The 20,311-nt window shown below is 45.2% G+C and overlaps 1 protein-coding gene across 1 annotated transcript in view; it reads left to right on the forward strand.

Annotated features, from left to right (window-relative positions):
- The first annotated feature begins 1,801 nt into the window (after window positions 1-1,801).
- Window positions 1,802-20,311, forward strand: part of angpt2b (angiopoietin 2b) — a 61,945-nt gene continuing 43,435 nt past the window's right edge. The window contains exon 1 of the mRNA XM_036971624.1: window positions 1,802-2,425. Coding sequence (XP_036827519.1) covers window positions 2,102-2,425 — 324 coding nt within the window. The 5' untranslated portion in view covers window positions 1,802-2,101. The remainder of the gene's footprint in view (window positions 2,426-20,311) is intronic.

A 20,311-nucleotide genomic window follows, 5' to 3' on the forward strand; every position in this document is an offset into this window, starting at 1 on the left:
AAAGTGTGCTTCTGTTCACAACCCTCTGCTCTCCTGCACCTGACTTCACCAGTAGCACACAACCTTGACACAGGTAGGCTTTATTAACTCTTTTTGTTTTCTTTACATTGTTTATTTGTGATTTCATTTATTTTGGTAAACTGGTGAGGTTCAAAACAGGTGGCTCTCTGGACAAACACACAAATGAGGAAAAAAAGAAACAAATCATGATTTCTCAGCATCGTTATTCAATATTTATGTGGTAGAGGCCAGTACACCCCTCTGTTCTAGATGGTAGAGGCCAGTACACTCCTCTGTTCTAGATGATAGAGACCAGTAGACCCCTCTGTTCTAGATGGTAGAGGCCAGTACACCCCTCTGTTCTAGATGGTAGAGGCCAGTACACCCCTCCGTTATAGATGGTAGAGTCCAGTACACCTGCCTCCATTATAGATGGTAGAGGCCAGTACACCCCTCCGTTATAGATGGTAGAGGCCAGTACACCCCTCCGTTATAGATGGTAGAGGCCAGTACCTCCCTCCGTTATAGATGGTAGAGGCCAGTACACCCCTCCGTTATAGATCGTAGAGTCCAGTACACCCGCCTCCATTATAGATGGTAGAGGCCAGTACTCTCCTCTATTCTAGAGGCCAGTACACCCCTCTGTGCTCAATGGTAGAGGCCAGTACACCCCTCTGTTCTAGATGGTAGTACACCCCTATATTCTAGATGGTAGAGGCCAGTACACCCCTCTGTTCTAGATGGTAGAGGCCAGTACACCCCTCTGTTCTAGATGGTATATGCCAGTAGACCCCTTCGTTATTGATGGTAGAGGCCAGTACACCCCTCCGTTCTAGATGGTAGAGCCCAGTACACCCCTCTTTTCTAGATGGTAGAGGCCAGTACACCCCTCTGTTCTAGATGGTAGAGGCCAGTACACCCCTCCGTTATAGGTGGTAGAGGCCAGTACACCCCTCCGTTATAGATGGTAGAGGCCATAAAGACACCCGTTTGACATTCTTACAGGTGGGATGGATCAAACCGGGGTGGGAGCTAGAGAGAGAGAGAGAGAGAGGGAGGGAGGGAGTGCCCCTGTGAGCGAGGAGGGAGTACCTCTGCGAGGGAGGGAGGGAGGGTGGGAGGGAGTACCCCTGCGAGGGAGGGAGGGAGAGAGAGGGAGTACCCCTGCGAGGGAGGGAGGGAGGGAGTACCCCTGCTAGGGAGGGAGGGAGGGAGGGAGAGGGAGTACCCCTGCGAGGGAGGGAGGGAGGGAGAGGGAGTACCCCTGCGAGGGAGGGAGGTAGGGAGTACCCCTGCGAGGGAGGGAGGGAGGGAGGGAGGGAGGGAGGGAGGGAGGGAGAGGGAGTACCTCTGCGAGGGAGGGGGAAGGGTGTTTGAGTGATAATGAAAAATGAGGGGGTGTGGAGGAGAGGTACATCCTATCACTACTTTAAGAGCTCTGCCACCTTCAGCCAACATCCCAAACCCAGCTGCTCCCTCTCTTCTCTACTCCTTCTCTCTCCATCCAGGTGAATGGACAAACACAGCCTGACAAATAGCAAGCAGGCAAGAGAGAGAGAGAGAGAGAGAGACGGATGAAACACATGGCAACCATACAGGAGGTTAATAATCAGCCTGGGGAGATAGCAGCTTGTTTCCAGGAGTGAGTCGTCTGAACACCACGAAGAGAACAGACCAGCAATCATCTCTTCCTGCTTGTGTGTGTGTGTGTGTGTGTGGGTGCGTGTGTGTGTGTGTGTGTGTGTGTGTGTGTGTGTGTGTGGGGGGGGGTGGGTGGGTGGGTGTTTGTGTATCTGACAGACAGAGTGCAGTGGAATAGCAGGAGTTGATTTTCAGGGGGAAGACAGCGCGACTGCAGGAGTTGGTTTTCAGGGGGAAGACTGATCCATTGCAACAGAGATTCTCTGACAACCGAAAGAGCAGCAACTTCAAGGAGTGTAACACACTGTGGATAAATTATTGAGAGTTTGCATCTGGGGGAACGAGAAGAAGCATTGAAGACAGAGAGAGAAAGACTTCCGTTGTTCTTCTCTGCTCCACTTACCCTGACCCTTCTCCCTCTCCCTCACTCCTCTCCCCCCCTGTCCTCGTCTCACCTGAGATGGACCGGCTGCTGGCCCTGGCCCTGGTCTACATGGTGTACCTGTCGACTGCAGTGATTGGCTCAGAGAAGAAGAAGCACCGGGTGCAGCATGGACCCTGCAGTTACACCTTCATTCTCCCCGAGGTGGAACACTGCCAGCCCCTCAAAGACTTCCAGGTCACCAACTCCCTCCAGAGGGACTCCCCACCACCGCCAGCCCCAGACCCAGGATCGAGTCACCCTGAGCAGGACAAAGCCCAGCCCGCTAGGTCCTCATGGCAGGAGAGGAAGCTGGAGAGACTGGAGAGCTCCACAGAGAATAATACACAATGGTTGCAGAAGGTAACACATTGTCTTTCTGTTCTCCCTCAGGGTTCACTAAACCAGAGGTAGTCACTAAAGAGAGAGAGAGAGAGTGTGTGTGTGTGTGTGTGGGTGTGTGTGTGTGTGTGTGTGTGTGTGTGTGTGTGTGTGTGTGTGTGTGTGTGTGTGTGTGTGTGTGTGTGTGTGTGTGTGTGTGTGTGTGTGCGTGTGTGTGTGTGTGTATGTGGGAGTTTGCATGTGTATGTGTGAGTGTGTGTGTATGTGTGAGTTTGCACGTGAGTGAGTGAGTGTGTGTGTGTGTGAATGTGAGAGATGGTGAGTGTGTGTGTGTGTGTGTGTGTGTGTGTGTGAGAGAGAGGGGGGGAGTGTGTTGGTGACAGAGAGAGAGGGAGAGTGTGTTGGTGACAGAGAGAGAGGGAGAGTGTGTTGGTGAAAGAGAGAGGGAGTGTGTTGGTGACAGAGAGAGGGAGAGTGTGTTGGTGACAGAGAAAGGGAGAGTGTGTTGGTGACAGAGAGAGGGAGAGTGTGTTGGTGACAGAGAGAGGGAGAGTGTGTTGGTGACAGAGAGAGGGAGTGTGTTGGTGACAGAGAGAGGGAGAGTGTTGGTGACAGAGAGAGGGAGAGTGTGTTGGTGACAGAGAACGGGAGAGTGTGTTGGTGAGAGGGAGAGTGTGTTGGTGACAGAAAGAGAGGGAGAGTGTGTTGGTGACAGAGAGAGATGGAGTGTGTTGGTGAGACGGAGAGTGTGTTAGTGACAGAGAGAGAGGGAGAGTGTGTTGGTGACAGAGAGAGATGGCGTGTGTTGGTGACAGAGCGAGGGAGAGTGTGTTGGTGACAGAGAGAGATGGAGTGTGTTGGTGACAGAGCGAGAGGGAGAGTGTGTTGGTGAGAGTGAGGGAGAGTGTTGGTGACAGAGAGAGAGGGAGAGTGTGTTGGTGACAGAGAGAGGGAGAGTGTGTTGGTGACAGAGAGAGAGGGAGAGTGTGTTGGTGAGAGTGAGGGAGAGTGTTGGTGAGAGAGAGAGGGAGAGTGTTGGTGACAGAGAGAGAGGGAGAGTGTTGGTGACAGAGAGAGGGAGAGTGTTGGTGAGAGAGAGAGGGAGAGTGTTGGTGACAGAGAGAGAGGGAGAGTGTGTTGGTGACAGAGAGAGGGAGAGTGTGTTGGTGAGAGTGAGGGAGAGTGTTGGTGAGAGAGAGAGGGAGAGTGTTGGTGACAGAGAGAGAGGGAGAGTGTTGGTGACAGAGAGAGGGAGAGTGTTGGTGAGAGAGAGAGGGAGAGTGTTGGTGAGAGAGAGAGGGAGAGTGTTGGTGACAGAGAGAGAGGGAGAGTGTGTTGGTGACAGAGAGAGGGAGAGTGTGTTGGTGACAGAGAGAGAGTGAGAGTGTGTTGATGACAGAGAGAGGGAGAGTGTGTTGGTGACATGGCTGGAAATGCGTGACTAATGTTCTGTGGTTTAACAGGCCTATTAAATGACTGATATCCTGTGGTGAAGCACTGGGCCATACCCACTACCCTCTGTAGTGCCTTGCGGTTGGAGGCAGAGCATGGGCCTTTACCAGGCAGTGATGCAACCAGACAGGATGCTCTCGATGGTGCAGCTGTCGAAACGTTTGAGGATCTGATGACCCATGCTAAATCTTTTCAGTCTCCTGAAGGGGGAATAGGTTTTGTCGTGCCCTCATCATGACTGTCATGAACATGGACCATGTTCATTTGTTGGTGATGTGGACACCAAGAACTTGAAGCTCTCAACTTGCTCCACAACAGCCCCTTCAATGAGAATGGGGGGCTCGGTCCTCCTTTTCCTTTAGTCCACAATCAACTCCTTTGTCTTGATCACGTTGAGGGGGAGGTTGTTGTCCTGGTACCACATGGCCAGGTCTCCGACCTCCTCCCTATAGGCGGTCTAATCGTTGTCGATGATCAGGCCTACCACTGTTGTGTCATCAGCAGTACAGGAGGGGGCTGAGCACGCACCCCTGAGGGGCCCCTGTGTTGAGGACCAGTGTGGCGGATGTGTTGTTACCTACCCTTACCACCTGGGGGCGGCCCGTCAGGAAGTCCAGGATCCAGTTGCAGAGGGAGGTGTTTAGTCCCAGAGTCCTTAGCTTAGTGATGAGCTTTGAGGGCACCATGGTGTTGAACGCTGAGCTGTAGTCAATGAACAACATTCTCACATAAGTGTTACTTTTGTCCAGGTGGGAAAGGGCAGTGTGGAGTGCAATAGAGATTGCATCATCGGTGGTTCTGTTAGGGCGGTATGCAAATTGGAGTGGGTCTAGGGTGTCTGATGGTGTTGATGTGTATTTTTCTCTCTCCTGACCGTATTCCTGGTATTCCCTGTATATCTCTCTCTCCTGACCGTATTCCTGGTATTCCCTGTATATCTCTCTCTCCTGACCATATTCCTGGTATTCCCTGTATATCTCTCTCTCCTGACCATATTCCTGGTATTCCCTGTATATCTCTCTCTACTGTCCATATTCCTGGTATTCCCTGTATATCTCTCTCTCCTGACCATATTCCTGGTATTCCCTGTATATCTCTCTCTACTGTCCATATTCCTGGTTTTCCCTGTATATCTCTCTCTCCTGACCGTATTCCTGGTATTCCCTGTATATCTCTCTCTACTGTCCATATTCCTGGTATTCCCTGTATATCTCTCTCTACTGTCCATATTCCTGGTATTCCCTGTATATCTCTCTCTACTGTCCATATTCCTGGTATTCCCTGTATATCTCTCTCTCCTGACCGTATTCCTGGTATTCCCTGTATATCTCTCTCTACTGTCCATATTCCTGGTATTCCCTGTATATCTCTCTCTCCTGACCATATTCCTGGTATTCCCTGTATATCTCTCTCTCCTGACCATATTCCTGGTATTCCCTGTATATCTCTCTCTCCTGACCATATTCCTGGCATTCCCTGTATATCTCTCTCTCCTGACCGAATTCCTGGTATTCCCTGTATATCTCTCTCTACTGTCCATATTCCTGGTATTCCCTGTATATCTCTCTCTCCTGACCATATTCCTGGTATTCCCTGTATATCTCTCTCTATTGTCCATATTCCTGGTATTCCCTGTATATCTCTCTCTCCTGACCATATTCCTGGTATTCCCTGTATATCTCTCTCTCCTGACCATATTCCTGGTATTCCCTGTATATCTCTCTCTCCTGACCGTATTCCTGGTATTCCCTGTATATCTCTCTCTCCTGACCGTATTCCTGGTATTCCCTGTATATCTCTCTCTACTGTCCATATTCCTGGTATTCCATGTATATCTCTCTCTACTGTCCATATTCCTGGTATTCCCTGTATATCTCTCTCTCCTGACCGTATTCCTGGTATTCCCTGTATATCTCTCTCTACTGTCCATATTCCTGTTATTCCCTGTATATCTCTCTCCTGACCGTATTCCTGTTATTCCCTTTATATCTCTCTCTACTGTCCATATTCCTGGTATTCCCTGTATATCGCTCTCTCCTGACCGTATTCCTGGTATTCCCTGTATATCTCTCTCTACTGTCCATATTACTGGTATTCCCTGTATATCTCTCTCTCCTGACCGTATTCCTGGTATTACCTGTATATCTATCTCTACTGTCCCTATTCCTGGTATTCCCTGCATATCTCTCTCTCCTGACCGTATTCCTGGTATTTCCTGTATATCTCTCTCTACTGTCATTATTCCTGGTATTCCCTGTATATCTCTCTCTCCTGACCGTATTCCTGGTATTTCCTGTATATCTCTCTCTACTGTCCATATTCCTGGTATTCCCTGTATATCTCTCTCTCCTGACCGTATTCCTGGTATTCCCTGTATATCTCTCTCTCCTGACTGTATTCCTGGTATTCCCTGTATATCTCTCTCTACTGTCCATATTCCTGGTATTCCCTGTATATCTCTCTCTACTGTCCATATTCCTGGTATTCCCTGTATATCTCTCTCTACTGTCCATATTCCTGGTTTTCCCTGTATATCTCTCTCTCCTGACCGTATTCCTGGTATACCCTGTATATCTCTCTCTACTGTCCATATTCCTGGTATTCCCTGTATATCTCTCTCTCCTGACTGTATTCCTGGTATTCCCTGTATATCTCTCTCTCCTGACCATATTCCTGGCATTCCCTGTATATCTCTCTCTCCTGACCATATTCCTGGTATTCCCTGTATATCTCTCTCTCCTGACCGTATTCCTGGTATTCCCTGTATATCTCTCTCTCCTGACCGTATTCCTGGTATTCCCTGTATATCTCTCTCTACTGTCCATATTCCTGGTATTCCATGTATATCTCTCTCTACTGTCCATATTCCTGGTATTCCCTGTATATCTCTCTCTCCTGACCGTATTCCTGGTATTCCCTGTATATCTCTCTCTACTGTCCATATTCCTGTTATTCCCTGTATATCTCTCTCTCCTGACCGTATTCCTGTTATTCCCTGTATATCTCTCTCTACTGTCCATATTCCTGGTATTCCCTGTATATCTCTCTCTCCTGACCGTATTCCTGGTATTCCCTGTATATCTCTCTCTACTGTCCATATTACTGGTATTCCCTGTATATCTCTCTCTCCTGACCGTATTCCTGGTATTACCTGTATATCTATCTCTACTGTCCCTATTCCTGGTATTCCCTGCATATCTCTCTCTCCTGACCGTATTCCTGGTATTTCCTGTATATCTCTCTCTACTGTCCATATTCCTGGTATTCCCTGTATATCTCTCTCTCCTGACCGTATTCCTGGTATTCCCTGTATATATCTCTCTACTGTCCATACTCCTGGTATTCCCTGTATATCTCTCTCTCCTGACCGTATTCCTGGTATTCCCTGTATATCTCTCTCTACTTTCCATATTCCTGGTATTCCCTGTATATCTCTCTCTCCTGACCGTATTCCTGGTATTCCCTGTATATCTCTCTCTCCTGACCGTATTCCTGGTATTCCCTGTATATCTCTCTCTACTGTCCATACTCCTGGTATTCCCTGTATATCTCTCTCTCCTGACCATATTCCTGGTATTCCCTGTATATCTCTCTCTCCTGACCGTATTCCTGGTATTCCCTGTATATCTCTCTCTACTGTCCATATTCCTGGTATTCCCTGTATATCTCTCTCTCCTGACCGTATTCCTGGTATTCCCTGTATATCTCTCTCTACTTTCCATATTCCTGGTATTCCCTGTATATCTCTCTCTCCTGACTGTATTCCTGGTATTCCCTGTATATCTCTCTCTACTGTCCATATTCCTGGTATTCCCTGTATATCTCTCTCTACTGTCCATATTCCTGGTATTCCCTGTATATCTCTCTCTACTGTCCATATTCCTGGTTTTCCCTGTATATCTCTCTCTCCTGACCGTATTCCTGGTATTCCCTGTATATCTCTCTCTACTGTCCATATTCCTGGTATTCCCTGTATATCTCTCTCTACTGTCCATATTCCTGGTATTCCCTGTATATCTCTCTCTACTGTCCATATTCCTGGTATTCCCTGTATATCTCTCTCTCCTGACCGTGTTCCTGGTATTCCCTGTATATCTCTCTCTACTGTCCATATTCCTGGTATTCCCTGTATATCTCTCTCTCCTGTCCATATCCCTGGTATTCCCTGTATATCTCTCTCTCCTGACCATATTCCTGGTATTCCCTGTATATCTCTCTCTCCTGACCGTATTCCTGGTATTCCCTGTATATCTCTCTCTCCTGACCAAATTCCTGGTATTCCCTGTATATCTCTCTCTCCTGACCGTATTCCTGGTATTCCCTGTATATCTCTCTCTACTGTCCATATTCCTGGTATTCCCTGTATATCTCTCTCTCCTGACCGTATTCCTGGTATTCCCTGTATATCTCTCTCTACTGTCCATATTCCTGGTATTCCCTGTATGTCTCTCTCTCCTGACCATATTCCTGGTATTCCCTGTATATCTCTCTCTCCTGACCATATTCCTGGTATTCCCTGTATATCTCTCTCTCCTGACCGTATTCCTGGTATTCCCTGTATATCTCTCTCTCCTGACCGTATTCCTGGTATTCCCTGTATATCTCTCTCTACTGTCCATATTCCTGGTATTCCCTGTATATCTCTCTCTACTGTCCATATTCCTGGTATTCCCTGTATATCTCTCTCTCCTGACCGTATTCCTGGTATTCCCTGTATATCTCTCTCTACTGTCCATATTCCTGTTATTCCCTGTATATCTCTCTCTCCTGACCGTATTCCTGTTATTCCCTGTATATCTCTCTCTACTGTCCATATTCCTGGTATTCCCTGTATATCTCTCTCTCCTGACCGTATTCCTGGTATTCCCTGTATATCTCTCTCTACTGTCCATATTCCTGGTATTCCCTGTATATCTCTCTCTCCTGACCATATTCCTGGTATTCCCTGTATATCTCTCTCTCCTGACCATATTCCTGGTATTCCCTGTATATCTCTCTCTCCTGACCATATTCCTGGCATTCCCTGTATATCTCTCTCTCCTGACCGTATTCCTGGTATTCCCTGTATATCTCTCTCTACTGTCCATATTCCTGGTATTCCCTGTATATCTCTCTCTACTGTCCATATTCCTGGTATTCCCTGTATATCTCTCTCTACTGTCCCTATTCCTGGTATTCCCTGTATATCTCTCTCTCCTGACCGTATTCCTGGTATTTCCTGTATATCTCTCTCTACTGTCCATATTCCTGGTATTCCCTGTATATCTCTCTCTCCTGACCGTATTCCTGGTATTCCCTGTATATCTCTTTCTACTGTCCATATTCCTGGTATTCCCTGTATATCTCTCTCTCCTGACCGTATTCCTGGTATTCCCTGTATATCTGTCTCTCCTGACCGTATTCCCTGTATATCTCTCTCTACTGTCCATATTCCTGGTATTCCCTGTCTATCTCTCTCTCCTGACCGTATTCCTGGTATTCCCTGTATATCTCTCTCTACTGTCCATATTCCTGGTATTCCCTGTATATCTCTCTCTCCTGACCGTATTCCTGTTATTCCCTGTATATCTCTCTCTACTGTCCATATTCCTGGTATTCCCTGTATATCTCTCTCTCCTGACCATATTCCTGGTATTCCCTGTATATCTCTCTCTACTGTCCATATTCCTGGTTTTCCCTGTATATCTCTCTCTCCTGACCGTATTCCTGGTATTCCCTGTATATCTCTCTCTACTGTCCATATTCCTGGTATTCCCTGTATATCTATCTCTCCTGACCATATTCCTGGTATTCCCTGTATATCTCTCTCTCCTGACCGTATTCCTGGTATTCCCTGTATATCTCTCTCTCCTGACCGTATTCCTGGTATTCCCTGTATATCTCTCTCTACTGTCCATATTCCTGGTATTCCCTGTATATCTCTCTCTACTGTCCATATTCCTGGTATTCCCTGTATATCTCTCTCTCCTGACCGTATTCCTGGTATTCCCTGTATATCTCTCTCTACTGTCCATATTCCTGTTATTCCCTGTATATCTCTCTCTCCTGACCGTATTCCTGTTATTCCCTGTATATCTCTCTCTACTGTCCATATTCCTGGTATTCCCTGTATATCTCTCTCTCCTGACCGTATTCCTGGTATTCCCTGTATATCTCTCTCTACTGTCCATATTCCTGGTATTCCCTGTATATCTCTCTCTCCTGACCGTATTCCTGGTATTCCCTGTATATCTCTCTCTACTGTCCATATTCCTGGTATTCCCTGTATATCTCTCTCTACTGTCCATATTCCTGGTATTCCCTGTATATCTCTCTCTACTGTCCCTATTCCTGGTATTCCCTGTATATCTCTCTCTCCTGACCGTATTCCTGGTATTTCCTGTATATCTCTCTCTACTGTCCATATTCCTGGTATTCCCTGTATATCTCTCTCTCCTGACCGTATTCCTGGTATTCCCTGTATATCTCTTTCTACTGTCCATATTCCTGGTATTCCCTGTATATCTCTCTCTCCTGACCGTATTCCTGGTATTCCCTGTATATCTGTCTCTCCTGACCGTATTCCTGGTATTCCCTGTATATCTCTCTCTACTGTCCATATTCCTGGTATTCCCTGTCTATCTCTCTCTCCTGACCGTATTCCTGGTATTCCCTGTATATCTCTCTCTACTGTCCATATTCCTGGTATTCCCTGTATATCTCTCTCTCCTGACCGTATTCCTGTTATTCCCTGTATATCTCTCTCTACTGTCCATATTCCTGGTATTCCCTGTATATCTCTCTCTCCTGACCATATTCCTGGTATTCCCTGTATATCTCTCTCTACTGTCCATATTCCTGGTTTTCCCTGTATATCTCTCTCTCCTGACCGTATTCCTGGTATTCCCTGTATATCTCTCTCTACTGTCCATATTCCTGGTATTCCCTGTATATCTCTCTCTACTGTCCATATTCCTGGTATTCCCTGTATATCTCTCTCTACTGTCCATATTCCTGGTATTCCCTGTATATCTCTCTCTCCTGACCGTATTCCTGGTATTCCCTGTATATCTCTCTCTACTGTCCATATTCCTGGTATTCCCTGTATATCTCTCTCTCCTGACCATATTCCTGGTATTCCCTGTATATCTCTCTCTCCTGACCATATTCCTGGTATTCCCTGTATATCTCTCTCTCCTGACCATATTCCTGGTATTCCCTGTATATCTCTCTCTCCTGACCGTATTCCTGGTATTCCCTGTATATCTCTCTCTACTGTCCATATTCCTGGTATTCCCTGTATATCTCTCTCTCCTGACCATATTCCTGGTATTCCCTGTATATCTCTCTCTACTGTCCATATTCCTGGTATTCCCTGTATATCTCTCTCTCCTGACCATATTCCTGGTATTCCCTGTATATCTCTCTCTACTGTCCATATTCCTGTTATTCCCTGTATATCTCTCTCTACTGTCCATATTCCTGGTATTCCCTGTATATCTCTCTCTCCTGACCATATTCCTGGTATTCCCTGTATATCTCTCTCTACTGTCCATATTCCTGGTATTCCCTGTATATCTCTCTCTCCTGACCATATTCCTGGTATTCCCTGTATATCTCTCTCTACTGTCCATATTCCTGGTATTCCCTGTATATCTCTCTCTCCTGACCATATTCCTGGTATTCCCTGTATATCTCTCTCTCCTGACCATATTCCTGGTATTCCCTGTATATCTCTCTCTCCTGACCATATTCCTGGCATTCCCTGTATATCTCTCTCTCCTGACCGTATTCCTGGTATTCCCTGTATATCTCTCTCTACTGTCCATATTCCTGGTATTCCCTGTATATCTCTCTCTCCTGACCATATTCCTGGTATTCCCTGTATATCTCTCTCTATTGTCCTTATTCCTGGTATTCCCTGTATATATCTCTCTCCTGAACATATTCCTGGTATTCCCTGTATATCTCTCTCTCCTGACCATATTCCTGGTATTCCCTGTATATCTCTCTCTCCTGACCGTATTCCTGGTATTCCCTGTATATCTCTCTCTCCTGACCGTATTCCTGGTATTCCCTGTATATCTCTCTCTACTGTCCATATTCCTGGTATTCCATGTATATCTCTCTCCACTGTCCATATTCCTGGTATTCCCTGTATATCTCTCTCTCCTGACCGTATTCCTGGTATTCCCTGTATATCTCTCTCTACTGTCCATATTCCTGTTATTCCCTGTATATCTCTCTCTCCTGACCGTATTCCTGTTATTCCCTGTATATCTCTCTCTACTGTCCATATTCCTGGTATTCCCTGTATATCTCTCTCTCCTGACCGTATTCCTGGTATTCCCTGTATATCTCTCTCTACTGTCCATATTACTGGTATTCCCTGTATATCTCTCTCTCCTGACCGTATTCCTGGTATTCCCTGTATATCTCTCTCTACTGTCCCTATTCCTGGTATTCCCTGTATATCTCTCTCTCCTGACCGTATTCCTGGTATTTCCTGTATATCTCTCTCTACTGTCCATATTCCTGGTATTCCCTGTATATCTCTCTCTCCTGACCGTATTCCTGGTATTCCCTGTATATCTCTCTCTACTGTCCATACTCCTGGTATTCCCTGTATATCTCTCTCTCCTGACCATATTCCTGGTATTCCCTGTATATCTCTCTCTCTCCTGACCGTATTCCTGGTATTCCCTGTATATCTCTCTCTACTGTCCATATTCCTGGTATTCCCTGTATATCTCTCTCTCCTGACCGTATTCCTGGTATTCCCTGTATATCTCTCTCTACTTTCCATATTCCTGGTATTCCCTGTATATCTCTCTCTCCTGACCGTATTCCTGTTATTCCCTGTATATCTCTCTCTCCTGACCGTATTCCTGGTATTTCCTGTATATCTCTCTCTACTGTCCATATTCCTGGTATTCCCTGTATATCTCTCTCTCCTGACCGTATTCCTGGTATTCCCTGTATATCTCTCTCTACTGTCCATACTCCTGGTATTCCCTGTATATCTCTCTCTCCTGACCGTATTCCTGGTATTCCCTGTATATCTCTCTCTCCTGACCGTATTCCTGGTATTCCCTGTATATCTCTCTCTACTGTCCATATTCCTGGTATTCCCTGTATATCTCTCTCTCCTGACCGTATTCCTGGTATTCCCTGTATATCTCTCTCTACTGTCCATATTCCTGGTATTCCCTGTATATCTCTCTCTCCTGACCATATTCCTGGTATTCCCTGTATATCTCTCTTTACTGTCCATATTCCTGGTATTCCCTGTATATCTCTCTCTCCTGACCATATTCCTGGTATTCCCTGTATATCTCTCTCTCCTGACCATATTCCTGGTATTCCCTGTATATCTCTCTCTCCTGACCATATTCCTGGCATTCCCTGTATATCTCTCTCTCCTGACCGTATTCCTGGTATTCCCTGTATATCTCTCTCTACTGTCCATATTCCTGGTATTCCCTGTATATCTCTCTCTCCTGACCATATTCCTGGTATTCCCTGTATATCTCTCTCTATTGTCCATATTCCTGGTATTCCCTGTATATCTCTCTCTCCTGACCATATTCCTGGTATTCCCTGTATATCTCTCTCTCCTGACCATATTCCTGGTATTCCCTGTATATCTCTCTCTCCTGACCGTATTCCTGGTATTCCCTGTATATCTCTCTCTCCTGACCGTATTCCTGGTATTCCCTGTATATCTCTCTCTACTGTCCATATTCCTGGTATTCCATGTATATCTCTCTCTACTGTCCATATTCCTGGTATTCCCTGTATATCTCTCTCTCCTGACCGTATTCCTGGTATTCCCTGTATATCTCTCTCTACTGTCCATATTCCTGTTATTCCCTGTATATCTCTCTCTCCTGACCGTATTCCTGGTATTCCCTGTATATCTCTCTCTACTGTCCATACTCCTGGTATTCCCTGTATATCTCTCTCTCCTGACCGTATTCCTGGTATTCCCTGTATATCTCTCTCTCCTGACCGTATTCCTGGTATTCCCTGTATATCTCTCTCTACTGTCCATATTCCTGGTATTCCCTGTATATCTCTCTCCCCTGACCGTATTCCTGGTATTCCCTGTATATCTCTCTCTACTTTCCATATTTCTATTCCCTGTATATCTCTCTCTACTGTCCATATTCCTGGTATTCCCTGTATATCTCTCTCCCCTGACCGTATTCCTGGTATTCCCTGTATATCTCTCTCTACTTTCCATATTCCTGGTATTCCCTGTATATCTCTCTCTCCTGACCGTATTCCTGGTATTCCCTGTATATCTCTCTCCTGACCGTATTCCTGGTATTTCCTGTATATCTCTCTCTACTGTCCATACTCCTGGTATTCCCTATATATCTCTCTCTCCTGACCGTATTCCTGGTATTCCCTGTATATCTCTCTCTACTGTCCATACTCCTGGTATTCCCTGTATATCTCTCTCTCCTGACCGTATTCCTGGTATTCCCTGTATATCTCTCTCTCCTGACCGTATTCCTGGTATTCCCTGTATATCTCTCTCTACTGTCCATATTCCTGGTATTCCCTGTATATCTCTCTCTCCTGACCGTATTCCTGGTATTCCCTGTATATCTCTCTCTACTTTCCATATTCCTGGTATTCCCTGTATATCTCTCTCTCCTGACCGTATTCCTGGTATTCCCTGTATATCTCTCTCTACTGTCCATATTCCTGGTATTCCCTGTATATCTCTCTCTACTGTCCATATTCCTGGTATTCCCTGTATATCTCTCTCTACTGTCCATATTCCTGGTTTTCCCTGTATATCTCTCTCTCCTGACCGTATTCCTGGTATTCCCTGTATATCTCTCTCTACTGTCCATATTCCTGGTATTCCCTGTATATCTCTCTCTACTGTCCATATTCCTGGTATTCCCTGTATATCTCTCTCTCCTGACCGTATTCCTGGTATTCCCTGTATATCTCTCTCTACTATCCATATTCCTGGTTTTCCCTGTATATCTCTCTCTCCTGACCGTATTCCTGGTATTCCCTGTATATCTCTCTCTACTGTCCATATTCCTGGTATTCCCTGTATATCTCTCTCTACTGTCCATATTCCTGGTATTCCCTGTATATCTCTCTCTACTGTCCATATTCCTGGTATTCCCTGTATATCTCTCTCTCCTGACCGTATTCCTGGTATTCCCTGTATATCTCTCTCTACTGTCCATATTCCTGGTATTCCCTGTATATCTCTCTCTCCTGACCATATTCCTGGTATTCCCTGTATATCTCTCTCTCCTGACCATATTCCTGGTATTCCCTGTATATCTCTCTCTCCTGACCGTATTCCTGGTATTCCCTGTATATCTCTCTCTCCTGACCGTATTCCTGGTATTCCCTGTATATCTCTCTCTACTGTCCATATTCCTGGTATTCCCTGTATATCTCTCTCTCCTGACCATATTCCTGGTATTCCCTGTATGTCTCTCTCTACTGTCCATATTCCTGGTATTCCCTGTATATCTCTCTCTCCTGACCATATTCCTGGTATTCCCTGTATATCTCTCTCTACTGTCCATATTCCTGTTATTCCCTGTATAGCTCTCTCTCCTGACCGTATTCCTGTTATTCCCTGTATATCTCTCTCTACTGTCCATATTCCTGGTATTCCCTGTATATCTCTCTCTCCTGACCGTATTCCTGGTATTCCCTGTATATCTCTCTCTCCTGACCGTATTCCTGGTATTCCCTGTATATCTCTCTCTACTTTCCATATTCCTGGTATTCCCTGTATATCTCTCTCTCCTGACCGTATTCCTGGTATTCCCTGTATATCTCTCTCTCCTGACCATATTCCTGGTATTCCCTGTATATCTCTCTCTACTGTCCATATTCCTGGTAATCCCTGTATATATCTCTCTACTGTCCATATTCCTGGTTTTCCCTGTATATCTCTCTCTCCTGACCGTATTCCTGGTATTCCCTGTATATCTCTCTCTACTGTCCATATTCCTGGTATTCCCTGTATATCTCTCTCTACTGTCCATATTCCTGGTATTCCCTGTATATCTCTCTCTACTGTCCATATTCCTGGTATTCCCTGTATATCTCTCTCTCCTGACCGTATTCCTGGTATTTCCTGTATATCTCTCTCTACTGTCCATATTCCCGGTATTCCCTGTATATCTCTCTCTCCTGACCGTATTCCTGGTATTCCCTGTATATCTCTCTCTACTGTCCATATTCCTGGTATTCCCTGTATATCTCTCTCTACTGTCCATATTCCTGGTATTCCCTGTATATCTCTCTCTACTGTCCATATTCCTGGTTTTCCCTGTATATCTCTCTCTCCTGACCGTATTCCTGGTATTCCCTGTATATCTCTCTCTACTGTCCATATTCCTGGTATTCCCTGTATATCTCTCTCTACTGTCCATATTCCTGGTATTCCCTGTATATCTCTCTCTACTGTCCATATTCCTGGTATTCCCTGTATATCTCTCTCTCCTGACCGTATTCCTGGTATTCCCTGTATATCTCTCTCTACTGTCCACATTCCTGGTATTCCCTGTATATCTCTCTCTCCTGACCATATTCCTGGTATTCCCTGTATATCTCTCTCTCCTGACCATATTCCTGGTATTCCCTGTATATCTCTCTCTCCTGACCGTATTCCTGGTATTCCCTGTATATCTCTCTCTCCTGACAGTATTCCTGGTATTCCCTGTATAGCTCTCTCTCCTGACCATATTCCTGGTATTCCCTGTATATCTCTCTCTACTGTCCATATTCCTGGTAATCCCTGTATATCTCTCTCTACTGTCCATATTCCTGGTTTTCTCTGTATATCTCTCTCTCCTGACCGTATTCCTGGTATTCCCTGTATATCTCTCTCTACTGTCCATATTCCTGGTATTCCCTGTATATCTCTCTCTACTGTCCATATTCCTGGTATTCCCTGTATATCTCTCTCTACTGTCCATATTCCTGGTATTCCCTGTATATCTCTCTCTCCTGACCGTATTCCTGGTATTTCCTGTATATCTCTCTCTACTGTCCATATTCCTGGTATTCCCTGTATATCTCTCTCTCCTGACCGTATTCCTGGTATTCCCTGTATATCTCTCTCTACTGTCCATATTCCTGGTATTCCCTGTATATCTCTCTCTACTGTCCATATTCCTGGTATTCCCTGTATATCTCTCTCTACTGTCCATATTCCTGGTTTTCCCTGTATATCTCTCTCTCCTGACCGTATTCCTGGTATTCCCTGTATATCTCTCTCTACTGTCCATATTCCTGGTATTCCCTGTATATCTCTCTCTACTGTCCATATTCCTGGTATTCCCTGTATATCTCTCTCTACTGTCCATATTCCTGGTATTCCCTGTATATCTCTCTCTCCTGACCGTATTCCTGGTATTCCCTGTATATCTCTCTCTACTGTCCACATTCCTGGTATTCCTTGTATATCTCTCTCTCCTGACCATATTCCTGGTATTCCCTGTATATCTCTCTCTCCTGACCATATTCCTGGTATTCCCTGTATATCTCTCTCTCCTGACCGTATTCCTGGTATTCCCTGTATATCTCTCTCTCCTGACCGTATTCCTGGTATTCCCTGTATATCTCTCTCTACTGTCCATATTCCTGGTATTCCCTGTATATCTCTCTCTCCTGACCGTATTCCTGGTATTCCCTGTATATCTCTCTCTCCTGACCATATTCCTGGTATTCCCTGTATATCTCTCTCTCCTGACCGTATTCCTGGTATTCCCTGTATATCTCTCTCTACTGTCCATATTCCTGGTATTCCCTGTATATCTCTCTCTACTGTCCATATTCCTGGTATTCCCTGTATATCTCTCTCTCCTGACCGTATTCCTGGTATTCCCTGTATATCTCTCTCTACTGTCCATATTCCTGTTATTCCCTGTATATCTCTCTCTCCTGACCGTATTCCTGGTATTCCCTGTATATCTCTCTCTACTGTCCATATTCCTGGTATTCCCTGTATATCTCTCTCTACTGTCCATATTCCTGGTATTCCCTGTATATCTCTCTCTCCTGACCGTATTCCTGGTATTCCCTGTATATCTCTCTCTACTGTCCATATTCCTGGTATTCCCTGTATATCTCTCTCTCCTGACCATATTCCTGGTATTCCCTGTATATCTCTCTCTCCTGACCATATTCCTGGTATTCCCTGTATATCTCTTTCTCCTGACCGTATTCCTGGTATTCCCTGTATATCTCTCTCTCCTGACCATATTTCTGGTATTCCCTGTATATCTCTCTCTCCTGACCGTATTCCTGGTATTCCCTGTATATCTCTCTCTACTGTCCATATTCCTGGTATTCCCTGTATATCTCTCTCTCCTGACCGTATTCCTGGTATTCCCTGTATATCTCTCTCTACTGTCCATATTCCTGGTATTCCCTGTATATCTCTCTCTCCTGACCATATTCCTGGTATTCCCTGTATATCTCTCTCTCCTGACCATATTCCTGGTATTCCCTGTATATCTCTCTCTCCTGACCATATTCCTGGTATTCCCTGTATATCTCTCTCTACTGTCCATATTCCTGGTAATCCCTGTATATCGCTCTCTACTGTCCATATTCCTGGTTTTCCCTGTATATCTCTCTCTCCTGACCGTATTCCTGGTATTCCCTGTATATCTCTCTCTACTGTCCATATTCCTGGTATTCCCTGTATATCTCTCTCTACTGTCCATATTCCTGGTATTCCCTGTATATCTCTCTCTACTGTCCATATTCCTGGTATTCCCTGTATATCTCTCTCTCCTGACCGTATTCCTGGTATTTCCTGTATATCTCTCTCTACTGTCCATATTCCTGGTATTCCCTGTATATCTCTCTCTCCTGACCGTATTCCTGGTATTCCCTGTATATTTCTCTCTACTGTCCATATTCCTGGTATTCCCTGTATATCTCTCTCTACTGTCCATATTCCTGGTATTCCCTGTATATCTCTCTCTACTGTCCATATTCCTGGTTTTCCCTGTATATCTCTCTCTCCTGACCGTATTCCTGGTATTCCCTGTATATCTCTCTCTAATGTCCATATTCCTGGTATTCCCTGTATATCTCTCTCTACTGTCCATATTCCTGGTATTCCCTGTATATCTCTCTCTACTGTCCATATTCCTGGTATTCCCTGTATATCTCTCTCTCCTGACCGTATTCCTGGTATTCCCTGTATATCTCTCTCTCCTGACCATATTCCTGGTATTCCCTGTATATCTCTCTCTACTGTCCATATTCCTGGTAATCCCTGTATATCTCTCTCTACTGTCCATATTCCTGGTTTTCCCTGTATATCTCTCTCTCCTGACCGTATTCCTGGTATTCCCTGTATATCTCTCTCTACTGTCCATATTCCTGGTATTCCCTGTATATCTCTCTCTACTGTCCATATTCCTGGTATTCCCTGTATATCTCTCTCTACTGTCCATATTCCTGGTATTCCCTGTATATCTCTCTCTCCTGACCGTATTCCTGGTATTTCCTGTATATCTCTCTCTACTGTCCATATTCCTGGTATTCCCTGTATATCTCTCTCTCCTGACCGTATTCCTGGTATTCCCTGTATATCTCTCTCTACTGTCCATATTCCTGGTATTCCCTGTATATCTCTCTCTACTGTCCATATTCCTGGTATTCCCTGTATATCTCTCTCTACTGTCCATATTCCTGGTTTTCCCTGTATATCTCTCTCTCCTGACCGTATTCCTGGTATTCCCTGTATATCTCTCTCTACTGTCCATATTCCTGGTATTCCCTGTATATCTCTCTCTACTGTCCATATTCCTGGTATTCCCTGTATATCTCTCTCTACTGTCCATATTCCTGGTATTCCCTGTATATCTCTCTCTCCTGACCGTATTCCTGGTATACCCTGTATATCTCTCTCTACTGTCCACATTCCTGGTATTCCCTGTATATCTCTCTCTCCTGACCATATTCCTGGTATTCCCTGTATATCTCTCTCTCCTGACCATATTCCTGGTATTCCCTGTATATCTCTCTCTCCTGACCGTATTCCTGGTATTCCCTGTATATCTCTCTCTCCTGACCGTATTCCTGGTATTCCCTGTATATCTCTCTCTACTGTCCATATTCCTGGTATTCCCTGTATATCTCTCTCTCCTGACCGTATTCCTGGTATTCCCTGTATATCTCTCTCTCCTGACCATATTCCTGGTATTCCCTGTATATCTCTCTCTCCTGACCGTATTCCTGGTATTCCCTGTATATCTCTCTCTACTGTCCATATTCCTGGTATTCCCTGTATATCTCTCTCTACTGTCCATATTCCTGGTATTCCCTGTATATCTCTCTCTCCTGACCGTATTCCTGGTATTCCCTGTATATCTCTCTCTACTGTCCATATTCCTGTTATTCCCTGTATATCTCTCTCTCCTGACCGTATTCCTGGTATTCCCTGTATATCTCTCTCTA

Source organism: Oncorhynchus mykiss, chromosome 32 (assembly GCF_013265735.2).
Source record: "Oncorhynchus mykiss isolate Arlee chromosome 32, USDA_OmykA_1.1, whole genome shotgun sequence".
NCBI classification, from domain to species: domain Eukaryota; kingdom Metazoa; phylum Chordata; class Actinopteri; order Salmoniformes; family Salmonidae; genus Oncorhynchus; species Oncorhynchus mykiss.